This window comes from Nicotiana tabacum, chromosome 9 (genome assembly GCF_000715075.1).
Source record: "Nicotiana tabacum cultivar K326 chromosome 9, ASM71507v2, whole genome shotgun sequence".
Classification (NCBI taxonomy): Eukaryota; Viridiplantae; Streptophyta; class Magnoliopsida; order Solanales; family Solanaceae; genus Nicotiana; species Nicotiana tabacum.
The window spans coordinates 9,855,809-9,875,879 of record NC_134088.1 but is presented as its reverse complement, the minus strand read 5'-3'; the positions used below and the strand labels follow the sequence as shown (position 1 = coordinate 9,875,879).

Genomic DNA, 20,071 nt, shown 5'->3' with positions numbered 1-20,071 from the left:
CCCTCATGGTCCCCCCTCATCATTAGTAATTAATTCTATGCATTTTCTTCTTATTTTTCATCTTCGGATTTACTCTTTTAGGCGAAAATAGGGAAAATGGGGTGCATAGGATTGAGTTGCACTCGATCTACTCCCTCCATTTTTCTTATCTCACCAATAGAAGAGATTTTCCGATGTTTGTTTTGATTTTCTGGGAATTCCGTTGAGATTTTATAGTTTTCTTGGAGAGGAAGGAAGGAGAAGCTTCTAGACTGACTATATATTTGGGTCTTGGACAGAATTTTCGGGCAGAGAAAAATATAGAGGAGAAACTGTGAGAACAAAAAAGGGTTCTAGGGTTCTTTGAGTTTTTCTCAGATTTCTTTTTTGGTTTACATTTCAGAAAAAGAAAAAAAAGAAAAATAGTTGATTTTAGGTTTTGGTCGAATTTGGTTTCCATTTCAAAAATCAGAAAACACCCCCCCAAAAAATATTTTAATTTCTTCCATTCAATTTTTATTTTCCGAAAATGATTGAAGTTGCATGATTAAGCCGAGGTTTGGAGACAATTCGAGTTCCTGCTTGTCGTCCGAGGTCTGGTTGTGGTCTTAATCGCGGTTCGTTCGCTTTTGTCACTGTTTCTGATTCCAGAATCGAGGAGTGTGTATTTGTTGATTTTTCTACTGTTATATTGAAGGCAACTTTCCTCACAGGTTCACCTTACTTCTCTCCTCTTCGTTCAGTTTATTTAGATACAATCTTCTTTTGTTTCTTATGCTCTGTTTTACTCTTGTGTTTATACATGTTAGTGATGGGAATATGCTTGGTTTAGACATGTCGGATTGTAGTTCGATCTGACTCTTTGATCATTGATTTGGTATGTGACTATTTGGAATATTAGGGTTTAATCGTTTTGAGTTTTACATGATGAATATGGAAACCATTGGATTTGCTGTCTTAGTTTATTTGTTGACAAAGGTCTGTTGGTGCCTCCTTAATAGTTTGAATTGGTTGGTTTAATTTCATGTTTTATAATTATAGTTGACAAGTTATGTTTTACTATTTTTACCTACAGCGAGGCCTTCTTTGTTGGTTGAAGGCGTGATTCTCTGCTCATTTAGCCAATTTTAGTCACAAATGAAAACATGACTGAATTTCCTTCAAGCATTTACTAGAATCCAGTTCTTGAGACATTGAATCTATTAGTATTTTCCTTTCATTCTTGGTGTTTATTTCTTTTACTAGCTTTGTGTAAAATTTAGAGTACTCTAGTGTTCTGCCCTTTTATAAGTATTTTATAATGTGATTAGAATACACTGTTAAATGAAGGGGTACTTTCACATGAGTAGTATTTTTAAAAATCATAAAAAGAAAAGGCAAATTTGAGGTTTAAATGGTCTTATAGATTGGAGCTTAAAATTACAATGTTAGTAACATTAATATCCAGTTATGGTCATGAATCTTCCTTTTAGTGTAGTTAAAAAATCAAAATTGGACAATCTGCAGTTAACTTTGCCAACTCATATTAAATTAAGGTCATTCCCTTGCTTTGTCTTACTCGGTCATTAAGGAAAATTTCAGTTAGACATTTGCCCATTTCTTTGTTTGCATTAGATATTATGAGTTACACTTTAAGAATGCTCTTTGTTTGCTTTGCCTTTGTTTTGGTCTGTTCCGAATGCTTTGCATCATATTGTGTGCACATCTCTTGTTGATGAATATGGATCGTTGGGTTGAGTTTAAATAGAACGAATCAAATTTGAGCATGAATTGAATTTTTCTTTTATTTAATACTCTTTTATTTATTTTACTTTTATAACTTACCCGTTAGTAGCATGTTTAGGCCGACCGCATTTGGGTAGGTGAGCCTCGAGATTTTTGTTGGTTTCGAGGCGAGAGGTCTTTCCCTTAGTTAAATTTGTCCGGAGAATGCCCCGAAGGATTTGTATATGTTTTATTCCGGGGTATGCCCCGAAGTATTTGTACTTGGAGATCGATAGTAGAACTCGTAGTATTTCATTTTTGTTTTTTAGGTGGGGACGACCTCGAGCTTCGTGTGTGCTTATTTTGCTTTTTCGTGATTTTACCTCAACTTGAATATTTTTAAAAGCCGACTAGATCAAGTATGCAACCGTACTCGTTACGGGACTTGGGGAGTGCCTAACACCTTCTCCCCGAGTCAAATGAACCCTATTACCCGAATCTCTGGTGTAGACTTAGTTGTAAAGTTTGAAGTGTTTTTAAAAGGAAAAATTATTTTTAGAAAAAAAACGGTGACCTGACACACCGAAATCAAATGTCAGGTGGCGACTCTGAGTTAATCCTTTTGAACACAAAATTTTGTCACTTTTTCAATTGAAAACCCTTTTTCAAGCTTTTATTAAATCTTTTATTATTTTAAGAGGGTTAGTGAGGTTGTAAAAAAGGGTTGTGACATTGGAACATATCACTTCTCAAATGATATTACTGCTAAGGTACGACCTTCTCCATTTTCACTTATATTTTATACTAACCAATTGCAGGTGTCCGATCGAAGACAATCGAGGAATTCTTCAACACAAAGTCCTTAGGTTTGAAAGCACATGTTGCACTCTTTTTCCCTTAGACCGTTTTTTTCCTAAATGGGTTTTTCTAGCAACGTTTTTAAAGAGGCAACCATTGTTTGTGCTACCTTGGAGCAATTCAACATTATTCAAGATTTCTTTACAATCAACCTCGAATATTGGGGGGCATCACCCTCTCGAATATTGTAAGGAAAAGTGCTTCGTGTTAACAGGGTCTCGATAGGCAAACTTTGTAGGGCCCAAACAGTCGAATGAACCGTGCCCATGTAGATTATTCGAGCCCTAACATCGAACATGTACACATGTTTAATCATCTATTAAGAGAAGCATTTTTCTTTGACAAACATTTCATGTCTTAGAAAATTTTACCTTACAATTTCGTACTTATGATCTATCGTGGAAACTGGCTTAAAGGTCGATCACAACTAAGTTCGAACAACTAACCCTGCACTCGGGGACTGCCATCCGATAAATTGACATGATCGAATTACTAAGATCTTGAGATCGTAAGACCTTAGAAAGGCAACCATCGATTTCATAGGCCACGGCCGCCCCACTAGGGGACTGACACTTCGAACAAGTACGGAATGTAACAGGGAAACGATCCCGAGAGTCGAATCCCAAGTTAAAGGCTACGGCCAAAATGATACGGTTCGAAGACGTCCGAATTCCATAATAAAATAGGCCTTCAAATATTTTCATAAAACCGGTTTAAAAGGCTACCCTCGGCAAATTTACTAAGGGTTTCGATCATATCAACCCTCGAAAATCCTAAGGAGTACCGAATTATTCGAACTCCCGAACAAGCTTATTTCATGATAAGGTGTAACGAAACAAAGGGTTTCGATAACTCTAATGGGTACAGATTTATCTTGTGCTAAGACATAACCAATTTTCATATGATTAACTTTTTAAGCCGAGAAAGGATAAAAGTCATTCTTTTTAAGGCCATATCAGCCTAATTCGACAGCCTAAGGGCCATTTTATTTTTTGAATTCGAGAAGTCATCCTCACTCAAATAAAACCTAAGGGTCATCCTACTTCGATTTCGATCAAGTACTCACTCGATTACAAAGACTATATTAGTCCGACTTCGATCAAATTGCCCGAGCCTTGTACTCATGAACAAAAGTTTCACAAGGCATGGACGAAATAGAATTTTCACAAGGCAGAAATTGAAATAAAGATAAGTCAGAAAGCAAAGAGACCTTTCATATATAAAAATATTTACAAGGACCGATCAGGCTCCTACACAAAAATTCAAAAAAGAAAAATCCTAAGTGTCTAATCCTCCCCGGGAGCTACATCTTTGACATTAGGATCTTCTCCGCTCTTGGATCTGCTCACGCTCCTGGAATCATCATCATCGTAAGAGACCAACGCTCTAGCTTCGACTTCAAGCTCTTTTGCATTTTTGATCTCTACAGTGAGATCGAAGCCACGAGCGTGGACCTCCTCGAGAGTTTCCCTTCGGGACTGGCACTTGGCAAGCTCGGCGACCCAGTATGATCGAGTCTGAGCAGTATCAGCAACTTCCTTTGCTCGAGCTTGAACGGCTTCGGCGTCAGATCGGTAGACGACCACGATTGCCTTAGCATCGGCCTTAGCCGTTTTAGCCTCGGATTTCACCACTGCAAGTTCCGTGATCAACTAAGCTTGGAGCTCCTCATTTTCTCGGCTTGTGCCAAGTTCTTCTCTTTCATACCTTGGAGCTGGCTTTTAGCCGAGGATAACTGAGCTCGAGTAGTCTCTTTCTCTAAGGCAAGGTGGTCCATATTTTTCTTCCACACTATGGTTTCCGCCTTCACCCCATCTACTTCTCCACGGAGTTGCCCGATCGTCTCGTGTAGTTGCTAGACCCGTGAGATCGAATCGTTAGCCACCACTCCCGAACTGAGGCCATGAGCTTCTAGGACTTTATTTACCTGCTCGGTCAGCTCGTTCTGTTCTTTCTGAGCCATTGCCAGTTCAGTTCGGAGGCCTTTGATTTCCTCTTCTTTCCGCCCACTAAGAAGTTCAAGGGCATTCTTCTCCTCGGTAAGCCTTTGAATATCGGTCTCATACCGGCTCAGTTCCGCCCGAGATTTGGAGAATGCCTCCTGATAAAGCACCAAATCCACACAGATAGAAGAAAAAAATTAGACAAAAGGGGAAAACGCAAGTATGATACCAGCGAGGGGAATTAAAACTTACCCGATTCAGAGCCTGTTGTTCTCAATGAAGAGACCCGGCGCTCCACCCGAATCTTTCCTCGATGTCTCCAAGTCGCTCAATCGAGGGATGTCCTCAATCCCAATAAAGCAACTACGGAAAAGGTCCTCCCCTCCATGGGCTCCTTCTATGGAAGAAGCCTTCATGGCCCGAGCCTCCTGAATCATCCCCTCAGAAAATAAAGGAAGCGATGGGGAATCTCCAATTTCAATTGCCTCAAGTGGGTCACTTGGGGTGTTCTCTTCATCTCGAAGAGCCTCGAGCTCAGCACCCACTGCCTCTTCAATGGCCTCTTCGACCCGAGGCAAAACGCCTTTCGGCATGGGGACTTGGTGCTGAAGCCTCCTCCTCGACCTCATCGAGCTTAGACCAATCGGTATCGATCCCCATCGGATGCTAGCTCGAGTACGGGCTACCATCCCTGAATCATCTTCTTTTTCTTTTTCTTGTTCGCCCTCTTCGGGCTCATCTCGTAGCCTGAGGACTGAATCCATTGACAAAGGGGTAACATCCCCCTTGTGGGTTCGCCTCTTTTTGTGTTTTGCTCATCCAAGTTCATGGAGCTCGAAACCTCTTTCCTTTTCCTCTCTTTCTTCTATTTCGGAGCAGACGATTGGGGAAGATTTTCTTCATCACCTGATGGGGGCCTCATCAGAACGTCTTTCCCAAGGCCTTCGGAAAAAGGGAAAATGAGATCAAAAGGGAACTTTGGACAGTGATCGGAGTTATCGGGTTATACGAAAACTTACCATGGGTTCGGGCCTCCCATCGACCCTTCGACAACTCACGTCACGCACGTTCATCTTGTTTTGATGTTGACACTAGGCTCCTGACCTAGTTCTCAAGATTAGGAATTGCACCCGACATCCAAGCAACGACTACATCAAATAAAACACCAGTAAGGAAAGATGAAAAATTAAAGACAAAGAACAGAAGTTGAAATTAGAGTTTTACTCACGTTTCATATTCCATTTCTCTAAAAATGGCATGCTTTCGGCCGGGATCAGGTCCGAGGTCTTTACTCGAACAAATCGGCCTATCCAACCCCGGTCCTTGTCCTCATCTATGCTCGCGAAGGCTGACTTGGAGGACTGATACTGAAGCTTTATTAGCCCCTCTCGATAAAGTTGGGGGCTATATAAGCATATAAGATGATCGAGAGTAAAAGGGAGCCCATAGACTTGGCTCGGAAAAAAACCGGAGTAGTATCACTATCCTCCAAAAAGAGGGGTGTAGTTGGCCGAGGGTGATCTCATACTTCTTGTAGAAGTCGATAATAACCGGATCCAAGGGGCCCAATGTGAACGGGTAGATGTAAACGCTCAAAACCTCATCCACAAATGTAGTGATCGACTCTTCGGGCGAGGGTACCACCACATGTTTGTCTACCCAGTTGCAGTCCTTTTTAACTTATTTTAAAAGGCCATTAGTAATTGTGCATATATATCTCGACATTAGCTTACATCGGCCCGGAACCGAGGAGGTTTTTTCAACTTTGAAATCGGAGCCAAGGACACATGGCGGAGGAAAGAATTCCTCAGTGCGTGGCTCCGCCGCTGGTTGTTCGCCGACCGACTTAGATGAGGAAGCTTTTTGCTTCTATGAAACAGTCATAAATATTTTGGCCATTTCTAGCTATATGGACAAAGAAAAATGGGGGCTAGGATATTTGGTGTTTGAAAAAAGATTAGTGATCAAACTTAGGAGATTTGCAGATGAATTTGAAGATTTGTAGATGAACTTGAAAGATGCAAAAGAGTTTTGAAGATTAGCACAAGAAGGATTCAAAGTAAAGTTTGAGAAAGTGAGAAGAAGACCTATTTATAAGATTCACGATGACGGTTCGAGACCACTAGTGGCCGACCATAAATTACATGCATTAAATGCCTGGGGATTGCACCGACGAGACATTTCAGTCACCTCAGTCTCTTACGTCACGGTGGCGACGTCATGATAGATCGGGGTATAGGTCGAAGGTTCAATTCGTTTCTTGTCATTATACTCCAAAAAACGAGGGGACTATCTGTATACGGTTAAATCGGGCTCACCCAATTTTAAGGATCGAAGATCGATCCCGTGATAGATCAGATCGAAGCACGAGGATAAGGCACCGAGTTCGGATTCGAGGTACCTAGCAAGATCGAAACCGATAATGATCGAGGTTGAGCAGGACAAACATCTAGCAAGACCAAACGGAAAGGCGAGATATTTGTGACTGGTCGAAGATCGTGGCGGAAATCTTGGAACATATCAAATCAAGGGCGGTTGTTTAGTTAATCATTGGATTTACTACTATAATTAGAATTGTACCATAGATAGGATTCATCTACTATATAAAGAGGGTTCTAATTATTTTGTAAGCACCTTACATTCTCACGTATCAAAGCAATATAACACTTTCTCTTTAGCTTATATTTTTGTTCATCAGCTTGTTATATTTTTAATTGTTCTTGCATCAATCAGTTCGAGGGTATCCATGCTCGAGGGCCGAATTCCATTCAAATATTGGGTTGCTTTATTTTATTGTCAATTTCTATTATTAATTTTCATACTCATCAATTGGTATTAGGTGAAATCACGTATCCTTAAAATCACATTATAAGTTTAATCGTTATCCAGTTTTTAGGGCAAACAAACCGCAGCGGCGGAGCAAGCCCATCAATTACGAGTTCGGTCGAACCTAGTAGATTTAGTTCAAACCTTGTATTTATTTTATGAAATTCATTGAATATGTACTAATTATTGATTTAGACTTAAAATAATTAGAACTCTGTATCCATAATCTTTAAATTCTGGCTCCGCCTCTGTATATAGGTTTAACAATATTGCTAGTTTGTTGTCCCAAACTCGCAGAGAAGCCAAATAACAATTGCTCCCTACCACTGAAGTGAAATACATAATCAACATTTTAGTAATAATACACCATCAGGGTGACAAAGTCAAAATTATTATTAAAGTGATTCAAAATATAAAAAAGTGAAAACCAAATATATGTATATTCAAAAATTGTCTAAGTTGGACATTAGGGTGTCGGCAAGTGACCAATAAAATTATATATCAGAGTTTAAAATCTCAATATCGACAAAAATATTTAAGTAATTTTTTCTGTCTACCTAATCATGGTGAGTAAATTTATCTCATACTTGCATTGCTCGGAGATAGCATGAATATCCGGTAGAATAATCAAGATAAAAAGTTAAATTGCCTGTGTAGTTTTAATTAGGGGTGTCAATGGTTCGGTTCGGTCGGTTATTTTATAAAATTTGTACCATACCAATTTTTCGGTTATTCTATTATATATAACTAAAATTAGACTTTTCAAAACCGTCCCAATCATGTCGGTTTCTCTTCGGTATCGGTATGGTTCGGTTAATTTTCGGTATTTTTTTAATATCATGTAAAATTCACCAGTAGAAGTAGAATTGCAATAACGTACGTTCTTTTATAGGACTTAGCAAAACTCTCTAGACATTTTTATTGTTTAAAGGGTGATGAATTTTTTTTAAAAAATATGGCTATAGTATAGATCCATCAACTATTCTACAACAGCGTAAAAGAAATCAAACAAAGGCAAAGAAAATATTAATCACACGAGTTGAAAGATATACCAAGTTGGGACTCAAGAATTTTAAGTCTATAGAAGATTAAATATTCAAAAAAATAAATCTAAATTATATGAAAGGAAACATATTCAATACATTATAGTTTGCTACTCATAATTGCTAGAATACTTTGTGTCTTGCTAATAAAGATACTTGAAATAACTTAGTTTAAGTCGAAGTAGCATAATAGGTTTTAGGAATTAGTATTTTGAGTTTAATTACTTGTTGGTTTGTAATAGTTTTCATAATTCCAAGGCTGAAAGAAAATTTAATGCATTATTATTTTTAAACTTACTAAATAAATATATTTTCTACATGTAAAATTTATTCGGTACAGTTCGGGTTTTTTTCGGTTTATTTTTATAAAATAAAAAACCTACCCTAATTATCGGTGCGGTTATAAATTTATATAAAAACCTACGATTTCTTAAAAAGAAACCTAAAAATCGGTTCGATGCGGTACGATTCGGTCGGTTTTCGAATATTCATTGACACCCCTAGTTTTAATCACTATGATTGTTTTCAAGTAAACCTTTTTTCAAACAAAAAAAGAGAGCTGAACCAAAAAACAATCAGTTTCTGCTCTTTTAGTTCCTAATAATATTGAACAACTACAAAATGGTTAATTAATTTTTCTTTTAAAATGAAGAGAATTTCAGTACTGTAGAATTATTCAAAAAAAGAAGAAGCAAATAAAAGTATAATATTACATTTGACTATTAGCAATTGCAAATTAGAAATTGGAAACTGCAACAGTTATTGCACTTTGCGCCCAAATATTTGTTGGCAACACGTCTATATGTTCACCGGTAGCACGTGGCTACACGCGCCGACTCCGTTTTGTGGCATTTCCGGCCCCATCCTTCATCCAACGCCGTCAAAACTCGCCGGCGGTGACTTCTCAATGTCCTCTTCCGTCCGAATCGCCGTCGTCGGCGACGTCGTAAGCATTTTCATTTGTTACTGAAGTCTTAATTTGTTACTTTCTTTTTTATATTTGTAATTTGAATTATTTTGCTTTTTCTTTCATTTTTTTTGTAATTTGAATTGATTTAGTTTCTTTTTTATGGAAATGTTAAAAATTGTGAAGCATGATGATTGGAACCTAGAAGAAGATAGGAAGGCTCTTCAACTCTTGCAGGTATTTAGCTTCTTTATTTTTTTTTAAATTTAATTAATTACTCTCTACGTTACAATTTATATGATGGTGTTTGACCAAGCTATAAATATTTGGGTGGCTACAAATTATCTCATTAAAGGTAAAATATATAAAGTTTAAAGTTAAATTGTTTTTAAATAAGGAAGCATGACATTCCTTTTGGACAATCTAAGAAAGAAGGTGGACCACTTAAATTGAGATGGAGGGAATAATTTGTTTTGTTTTCTGGAAAAGTTCTTTTTTGTGCTAGAATTGTTGAGGTTTTGCTTATTGTCAATATGCTAATTTCTCGAACACATGAAGCATATTCTGTAGTTTACCAAAATATGCTAATTGACGAATTTTCGTACTTTGAGCTGACTTTGTATTGAGTTTGGTTCTATTAGCAGTTAAGAAGGTGGACAAGCGGAGCTCTAGATTTTGGTTTATCATCTCAATGAAAAAGCTCTTTGCATTGAATTGGTTAACTAAAGGAAGCCAAACTTGCTTTAATTTGAAGCTCTTGACTACCAATTGTTATTACTGTTAACGTGTCGCACCAAGAAGTGCACTAAAAATTCGTGGTATGGACATCGTGATGTCTTTTTCGTGAATGCTTGTTTCGTGGATCTCTTTGTCATGCTAAACTTGCCCCTACATTCAAACATTTCCTTGTGTAGATGTTGCGTGAGAGGACGGATAATGACAACTTATAAAGTTTTACTTGTCTTGCTTTTGCATCTTCTTTTCCTCTTGCTTTTTGTCTCTTGGAACTCAATCATAGTTGTATTTTGGTGTGTAACGCATGATTTTGTTGGCTAACTCTATCCCATTCTGCTCTTCAATTAAGGTAATTAATTGGACGGAAACAAAAATTATCACGATTAACAAAAAAATCATATAGTAATAATGTGCAGAGCATCACCCTTCCAGCTGCGCCTTTAGAGTAGTTCTAATGAATGATTCTCTGTTACTTATCAAACAAATGGTCTTGGCATACAACGTAATCATGAGAGATCGTGAAGTGCAAGCTTCATTATCCAAAACTAACTTCTGGGAGGATCCCTAGTTTTCCAACTTTTTCTTTCTTTTTATGGGACAATGGGAACTTTCTCTGGAGAAATCCTTTTACTTTTTCTTGTGTTAAATGTCTTTTGGTATTTTCATATCCATCTGTCAGCTAATGATATTTTTATGTGAAAATTGCAGCCAGATTTGGTGCTATTCACAGGCATGTTTTCTTGTCATCTCCCAGTTTATCCACAATGCATACTACATAGTTATAGTATCCTTAAACTACTATGTTCATTCACCACCAATTGAAATTGGAAGAATTATCAGTTCAATTCATATAGTCCTTGCTAATCCTTTACCTTATCGGAAAAAAATCATTGTGTCCTTGCTTCAGGGGATTTTGGGAATGAAAACGTGGATCTAGTCCGAAGCATTGCAGATTTAGAGATGACCAAAGCTGTTATTCTGGGGAACCATGATGCATGGAATACTCAAAACTTTTCTGGAAGGCAAGTCCAAGTTCCAGTTTATCCGGCTGCTTACACATATTTCCTCTAAATTGATTTGCCTGGCTTTAGTTTACACTTACCTGTTTATATATGCTAACACTTACTTTTTTATGCTACGTCTGATCTAAACTTGCTATCTTAGTGTATATCAATCGGATTCATCTTCTTCTCACTCCTTCAACTGTGCTTCAGGCATAGTTTATAACTAGATGTTTCTCATTTTGTTCCTGATTTATTCCTAATAATTCATCGTACCTTGTTTTGCTGGCCAAGCTCAACGTGTCAATGCAACTTGAAGAATTACTACCAGGATTTCTAGGTATCAGATTGTCATATGGAGTTGCATTCTAGTATCATTATGCAGTTTCTAATCAATCATGATATGTCACGACCCGGATTTTCCCACCCTTGGGAGTCGTGATGGCGCCTACTAGTGTGAGCTAGGCAAGCCAATCCCTTAAACTAATTACTTCATTATCCATTTATTTCTTGTTAATAAACATAAAGCGATAACGTATAAGCAGCGGAAATTTAAATTAAGCGGAAGAAAACAATAAATATCTGAAATTTGCATCTATTACAATTGCTTAAGCTTTAATCCCCAAAACCTGGTGTCACAGTACCACAGACGGTTTAAGACTGCTAAATACAAGGTCTGAAAATAATAGACACACTGTTTCTGAAGCAAAAAGACAAAACAGGGAATAAAAGATAGAGGAGACGCCAGGGCCTGCGGACGCTTGCAGGTCTACCTTGGATCTCCGCGGGGACTGAAGGTAGCCTCCAAACTACGGTCCAAGAGCTGCTCCGGGATCTGCACATAGTGCAGAGTGTAGTATCAGCACAACCGACCCCATGTGCTGGTAAGTGCCTAGCCTAACCTCGGCGAAGTAGTGACGAGGCTAGGACCAGACTACCAAATAAACCTGTGCAATTCAAATATATACAGCGAAAAGAAATACAGAAATAAACAGTCAAGTATGGGAGGGGTAGCATGCTACGGGGGAAGATATCAATTCCGAATAGAAATACAACAAGTAAACGAAAGAAACAATATAACTCGGATATCATCAAGGAATCAGAATCAATAAATGTACGGCATCACCCTTCGTGCTTTTACTCTCGTCCTCACCAAAGCAATCATATAGTAATAATGTGCACAGCATCACCCTTCGTGCTTTTAATCTCTTTCCTTACCATATAATCAATATAATCGGCACAGAATGGTACATCGTGCAGCACGGCATCACCCTTCGTGCTTTACACTCTTTCCTCACAAATCGTACACGGCATCACTTTTCGTGCTTTACACTCTTTCCTCACAAAACAATACATGACATCACTCTTCGTGCTTTAACTGTCTTCCTCACCCAAACAATTATAACAAACAATGGGGCAAGGAAAATAAATGAAATTTGCAACAATAATCCCGGCAAGGGAACAATAGTTCAACAAGTCCCGGCAAGGGACAACATCAATAACATCAACATCCTGGCAAGGGAGATAACTAATAAAGCAACAATAACCCGGCAAGGGGGGGGGGCAACATAATGATCTCTTCTCTTTCTCACTTTACTTCACAATTCACTTCACAACTCGAGCCAATGCTCTAAAGGTTCAACTATCACTTATACTTTCACAATTCGTTGCACAACTTGAGCCAATGCTCCTCAATGTTCATAGGTCACAATTTCTTCCACAAACTTTACACAACAAATAGAAACCATCACCAAGGCATGAAAGATACAACGAAGTCATGATAATCACAATATAAGACACACGGGTATGCTGACACCAACGTATAGATACTCATCATCATGCCTATACGTCGTACTCAACAATTACCATATAACAAATAGGACTCGACTCAACAATTGAAATCCGACCCCAAATCGAGGTCAAATTCCCAAATAATCAAAAAGCCCTAACTCTACCCAAATCCCTAATTTTCTACCCTTAATCTCATATTTTAGGCCTAGAAATCTAATGGGTGTTGATAAAAATGGAAGAAAACGAGCTTAGGATTACATACCTATAAAGCTATGGTGAAGTTTCTCTTCAAAAATCGCCCAAGAGGTGTGGAGAAGAAGAAGTTGTGAAAAATGGTGAAATTCCCGTAATACATTCTGTTTTTGAACTTAAAAATAACTGGGCGGATTTTGGTCTATGCGATCGCGAAGAAAGGAATGCGATCGCATAGGGTAAGGGAGATTGGTCACTGCGATCGCGTTCAAGGCCGTGTGATCGCATAGAAGAAAACAGGTTCCCTTCCCAGGCTTGGTTTAATACATCGCGATCGCGAAAGAAACAATGCGATCGCATAGAACAAATTGTGACCTCTCAGAAGTTACTCTACGCGATCGCATAGCACAAAACAGGACCCCTGAAGTTTACACTATGCGATCGCGAGCCTTCCTATGCGATCGCATGGTACATAATAACTGGACACCAGCAACAGCAGAAAACCAGATTTTTCTAAGTCTGTATCACCCCGACACCTATCCAAAACTCACCCGAGCCTCGGGGCTCCAAACCAAATATACACACAACCTCAAAAATATCCTACGGACTTATTCGTGTAATCAAATCACCAAAATAACATCATGAACATCGAATTAAACCTCAAAATCAATGAAATTTCTCAAAACTAATTTAAACATCAAATTTTGCATTTAAGGTCCGAATCACGTCAAATGGATTTCGTTTCTTAACACACTTTACCGACAACACATATAAATCATATTGAACCTGTACCGGGCTCCGGAACCATAATACGGGCCCGATACCACAGGTTTCACATAACATTTCACTTTCAAAAACCTTTATATTTTTTCAGAAAACAATTTCTTTTAAAAAATTCATTTCTCGGACTTGGGACCTCGGAATTCGATTCCGGGCATACGCCCAAGTACCATATTTTCCTACGGACCCTCCGGGACCCAAAATGTTGACCGAAGTCAACATAATTCATTTTATAGCCAAAATTTATCATTTTCTTCACAGATTTTCGCATAATAGCTTTCTGGCTACGCGCCCGGACTGCGCACGCAAATCGAGGTGATGCTAGAAGAGGTTTTTAAGGCCTCGGAACGCAGAATTTTATTTAAAAACAAGTGATGACCTTTTGGGTCATCACATGATATCTGAATTCATTAAACCAAAATCAAATTCTTTGACCATCCACGCGGTTGAGTTTAAAACCCAATGGATCCGTTTTACAGGAAAAATGCATGTTCTTATTCATATCCATTGTTTGTTGAAATTCAATCTCTTGTAGATATGTTGGCATATGATGTTAGTCGAATTAGTGTTGTGGCCTCATAACAGTAGTGATGGGTAATGATGAATGGGTTGCAATAATAGTAACTGGTGAGTAGGATAAGTTAGCATTGTCTTTGGTGGTAGAGCCTATTAAAAATGATAATGAATTTAGAGGACGTTCTCCTCAAAAACATATCTATCCTAGAAACTTCCAGCACAGTTATAGACAACATAATGGCTTGAAATATGAAATATCAAAAGGACCCGAGATATTGTAGATTCATTGTTTTAATTTACCTTATCAAAAAAATTGTAGATTCATTGTTTCCTGGCCGCTGAGTTGCATGTCTCATTGGCGTATTATTTTAAGTTTGAGATGCTCTACCTCTCAGATTCTGTTTGCTGAATTGTAAATGTCATCTACTTGTTCTTTTTTCTTAGTATGTGCCTTCCAATTTGTAGGGAAAAAGATGCTGTTCAACTTCAGCTGGAATGGTAAGTTTTTCGAGTTATATAAGAATTTACTTTTGATTAATTTTTCTATATATAAAATAGCACGGCTATGTGTTCATTTGCGATGTTTAGGACTGTAAATTTCTCACTCTAGCATGGCTTTCCATCTTGTGTTTCTCACAATCTGTCACCCCCTCTGTCTCTAAAGAATGCTAAGATAGATGATAAAATAGGTTGCAAGATAGAAATTAAATAGCCAGGATTCAGAAAGGTCCTCGCAGTACATCCGCTGGTGCTTATTTATATAAGACACATGTATCAAGTAGGTTATGGGAAACAAAAAGTCATACGATCATGTTTATCTGCAACAATCTGGAGAATATTTGCTGTTAAAAGAAAACATGCAATCTAAACATAAAGAAGGCATCTCCTTTTGCACAGGGAATTATCCATATGCAGGTATTAAGAGGTGCCACAAGCATAAATCTCCAAAATGCTGCCTCTTCAAAAGGTTTACTTAAAGTTGGGAAATTATAAATTTAATTGCAAGAAAAAATTATTTGAATTAAGTTCTAAAATTTAGGTTTCCCACATTAGTCTTTCTTGGCACTAGGAGTGCTGACTGATTCCCTGTGAACAAAGATTGATCCTATGACTTGATTCTGGGACTCTGGCTCATGTTGCGAAGGTTTCTTTTAAATTTCAACTGTCTCATTTGCATGTGTTCGATAGTTCAATTCTTTGGATTGTGATTTTGTCTTGTCAAGTATCTAAAGCTACAGCTATTAAACTTCCTTGTAAACATTTCTACCTATTATCATAATTGAGGGGGGGAAATGAAGATTATGATTGATTGTATGTCAGGTCATAATCAAGGTTAAATAATGATATGACACTGGTACATATGCACGTTCTCAAGGACAATTTTTCTTCTCACTTTTCCTCAATCTACTGCTATCTGCTTAATGAGTAGAAAAATGAGTCAGACAGCCAAGTCCTTCTAATAACAGCGGGATTCTGTCTTCAGCTTTTCATTTTCTTTACTGGACATCACATTTCACACTATCTATTTTTTAGCATGTCTTATATAGTATAAGGACAAAAGACCTATATTGTAAAAGTTATCTTATTGGCGTACTGACAGCTTATAATGGTCAGTCTTGGTGATGAGCATGTTGGTTACCGTCGCATGGATCTCCCCATGCTAAAACTCAGTGTTGTTGGTGGACGACCTTTTTCTTGTGGTGGTAGGCCCTTATTTCGGAAACAGCTTCTGAAAGCAAGGTTTGTGGTCCTAATCTCTTGTTTGTTAGTTATTTCCTCTTCAATACACATTGACACTTTACCCTAACTTTGTGTATAATTGGTGAGTGTTGCTTAACCCGAGTATCTGAACATGTTTAGCATTGTCTATTAATTTGATGGACTAAAAATTTACAATTTGCAGTATCTGATGCATTTTGCACTTGAAGGTGTATAAGTGTGACTCTTTGATGTAGACATCGACTCTTCATAGTCTTACAAATATACATGCCTGATTCAAAAGTTTTATCCACAAATCCTTGATAATACTTTACAGGTCATCAACAAAATGCCTGAATTTGTTTTTGCTTGTCCTCCACATGTATTTTTGTTTTACTCTTCTACTTTAAGCATGTACTTATAGCATAACTATGAAACTGCCTGATATATAGAAGGTCCGAAACCTTGTAACCTTTTCCAATATTCTCTGATCAGAAACGAAAACCTTTCATATACCATTATAGTCTAAACCAATTTTATGACTCTAGTTCTTGTGTTGCTTGTTGGATAAACAAAAAACTTGAGCTATATGCAGGGCAAGGCTGAACAAGATCCCAGAAACCGAGGGAATAATCTGGCGAAAATCAAGTAGTTGCATAAATGTATTTAAAATCTTTCAATGATTCAGATCTTTTTCTTTTGAAATGGCAAGTGTGAATTTATTAAGCAGCACTAAGATGGTGCTGTGACGCTACATCCATAAAGCAGAATAATATTTTCTTCTAGCTATGCAGAGAACTAACAAGATCTAGAGGCGATTCAGCGTCATCTATAAGCTCCAGTTTAGACCAAGAGAAAAGCAAAAAAATGCAGTTAGCTTTCATCTTTAGTTGTTAAATGGATTATAAAACTCAATTTGTTATTATTTCTTGTGTAGTATGTCCCTTTCTTTTTCATTTGATCGTAAATTTTCATCTTATCTTATACATATAATGTGTCCCTCTTGCACCAAGAACCCCCCCCCCCCCCATGCTTGAACCACCTCCCTCTTTTCATGTTCTGATCATAAATACTTCAAATTGATGATTGACATTTTTCTTCCCATTGTTGCTACCGCCTGATCACTTTTGCTCAATGGAACTCATGTTAGACACTTTGATTTAGGAATTGCTCAAAACTAGTCTCTAAGTAATATTTAAGAATTTATTGACCTTGAAATATTTGAGATTTAAATGATTTCATCTTTAACTCTTATGCCTATATCAGAGGTGGCTTTGCCAAAGAGCGTCATATCATGCAGATAATATCTGCAAGCTCAAGCTTCTGCTTTAACACTCTGGATGTAGCTTAGATTGTGACTTGCAACTCTAACGTATCTCAAACTGATAAAAAAAACGCTTAATGTATCTCAATTATTTTCATAGGTATGGTGTCCATGATATGGATAGGAGCGCTGAGAGGATCTTACAAGCTGCCATGGGCACTCCAGAGGATCATTCAATTATATTTCTTGCTCATAATGGTCCAACGGGTATATTAGCTTGCTGATGTAGTATTTTGTTGAGGTACTTCTACCGGCTGCTGGAAATTTTTGAGGTTTTAAGAATAAGACATGCAGGGCTAGGTGCTAAAATAGATGACATCTGCGGAAGAGACTGGTTTGTTGGAGGTGGCGACCATGGTGATCCAGGTAATAATTATTACTCCCTCGGTCCCAATTTACGTGGCGGTGTTTGGATTTTGAGAGTTTTTCTTTGACCGTGATTTTTTCATATGCCTTTTAATTATTATAACTTTATAGTACTTTTGTCTATTGACATAGTTTCCAAATATGTAAATTTTATTTCAAAAAATTTAAAGATTCTATGTTCGAATTCACAATCAAAATTAAGAAGTTTGAGTCTCGAAATCCAAACTGTTCCATATAAATAGAGGCAGAGGGAGTAATTGATATCTTTGTTTCTGAAGTCCTTCAATGCTACAACCCATTTGTCCTGATGAGAGTAGTAATCCAAATCTTGATTAATCAAATCTGATCAACTCAAAAACAATTTGTTTCATCAGCATATGATTGTTATATTTCGTGCAGATCTAGCACATGCCTTGGCCCAACTAAAAGAGGCTGCTCCATATTCGGTCCCATTGGTCATTTTCGGTCACATGCATAAACAACTTGCTTTAGGAAATGGCTTTCGTAAAATGATAGTGGTCGGAAATGATAATACCATATACTTGAATGGAGCTATTGTTCCCCGGGTTAGACCCCCAGCTTTGACAGCTGAATCCGAAGGCACATCGCGAGCCTTCACCATCGCAGAAATTTCAAACGGAAGAGTGGAGAAGATTGCAGAAACTTGGATTTCTGTCATCGGAGACAAAACAAGATTAGAGGAGGAACATATACTGTTTAATAGTCCAAGCAGAGGTTCTGTCACTGCCTCTCTTTTGTAGATGAACAACACAATGTGAATGTGTATACTAATGATCGTCATTTTGTTTGGCGTGTGTATAATGCAAACTTGATCCCGGCCCCCATGTGCAGTCCAGAATACCAATCTGATTGCTTCTCTGGAAAGGAAAGATTCATATGATCATTTGTTATTCAAGAGTCACTTTATATGTACTGTCTTCAAGATTACATTATGTGCCATGATAAACACAATATCACGTTGCGCGGTTCTGTCCAACAAACTCTCTAGCTGGAGGAGAGGGAGAGCATCGGGTTGTTGCAGGTCGGATTTTATTTTTTGATTTTGTCAAGTGTATATGATCTGTTTATAATGCTAGATCAGCTATTGGGAGCCAGAACTTGGACAAATCCGGTGCCAAGGGACTCTTGGTGTGATATGGGTATAGAAAAATGACTTATGTTACAAAATAAAAATAACTTTACTATATAATTTTCAATAGTTGAGTGTCTGTTTGAGCAATGAACTCTACACTTCGCCAGCAACTATTTCCCTCTCATTGAGGAGCTTGTACTTGTGTCTGTTGTGTGTAATTGTTATATTCATTTTATACAAGAGGGTATTTTTGTCACTGATGTAATAAGTAAGGGATATAGTTGTCAATTACCATATTGCTAATAACAGATTAGTTAGTCGGTTAAGTGGAAGGTCAGTCTGTTATTAGATACAGGATATATAGGAGATGGGTTGTACCAGTTAGGGGTTATGATAATAAAATCAATCTTCCTTCTCTCTTCTCTCTTCTCTATTCTCTGAACTCTCAATTTACCCTCTGCAAATACTTGTTCAGAAACCATTCTCTTCATTGGTTTCTTAGAGATTTGCTTACTATTCCTTTTTGGTTGTACCAATTTGGTATCAGAGCGAGCGTTTCTTGGCGAAGTACGATGCCGGAAACGACGAGAAATAGTGAAATGTGACGTGAATTAGATGAAATCAGAGAACAAGTTCGGATTTTGGGGGAAAACATGATGATGTGATTGGAGAAATCCGACAGCTAGTAGCAGCCATGGCTATTAATAATCAAGCTCCGACGGTTCCACCAGCGGCTCCGGCAGAAAGTACGGGAATCGGTACTAATGGGGTAGGTTACCAGATGAATGGAGCTGGAAATCATAATCACGTGAATACCCGATATTCACGAGTAGAATTTTCCAGATTTGGGGGTGACGATTTGCGAGGTTGGGTGTATCGATGCGAACAATTCTTTGATGTTGATGGAACTCCGGAAGATATGAAGGTGAAATTAGCCTCGATTCACATGGAGGGCAGAGCTCTTCAATGGCACCAAACGCTATTGAAGTCAAGATTGGGTAGGGAATTCCCAAATTGGAACGATTATGTACGAGCTTTGCATCTTAGGTTTGGACATACTCTGTATGCTGATCCTATGTCTGAACTTGTGGGCCTGAAACAGAATGAGAGTGTTCAAGAGTTCTTGGATAAATTTGACGAACTGTTGAATCAAGTAGAGTTGACAGAAGAATATTCTATCAGTTGTTTTTTGAATGGATTAAAACCTGAGGTTGAGGTTCAAGTCCGCATGTTGGCACCAAGGACTTTAATGAGAGCTTATAGTCTTGCTAAATTAGCAGAACAATCAGTGAAGTTACAGAGAGAACATAACCAG

The 20,071-nt window shown here is 37.9% G+C and overlaps 1 protein-coding gene across 1 annotated transcript; it reads left to right on the top strand.

Moving 5' to 3' along the window:
* Positions 1-9,050: 9,050 nt before the first annotated feature.
* Positions 9,051-18,611, top strand: LOC107807700 (uncharacterized). Its single transcript, XM_016632136.2, has 9 exons — positions 9,051-9,299; positions 9,447-9,497; positions 10,704-10,725; positions 10,903-11,017; positions 14,741-14,773; positions 15,890-16,015; positions 17,398-17,504; positions 17,592-17,663; positions 18,063-18,611. The coding sequence occupies exons 1-9, from the start codon at positions 9,156-9,158 to the stop codon at positions 18,422-18,424; spliced, it is 1,032 nt and encodes a 343-aa protein (XP_016487622.1). The 5' UTR covers positions 9,051-9,155; the 3' UTR covers positions 18,425-18,611.
* The last annotated feature ends 1,460 nt before the right edge of the window (positions 18,612-20,071 follow it).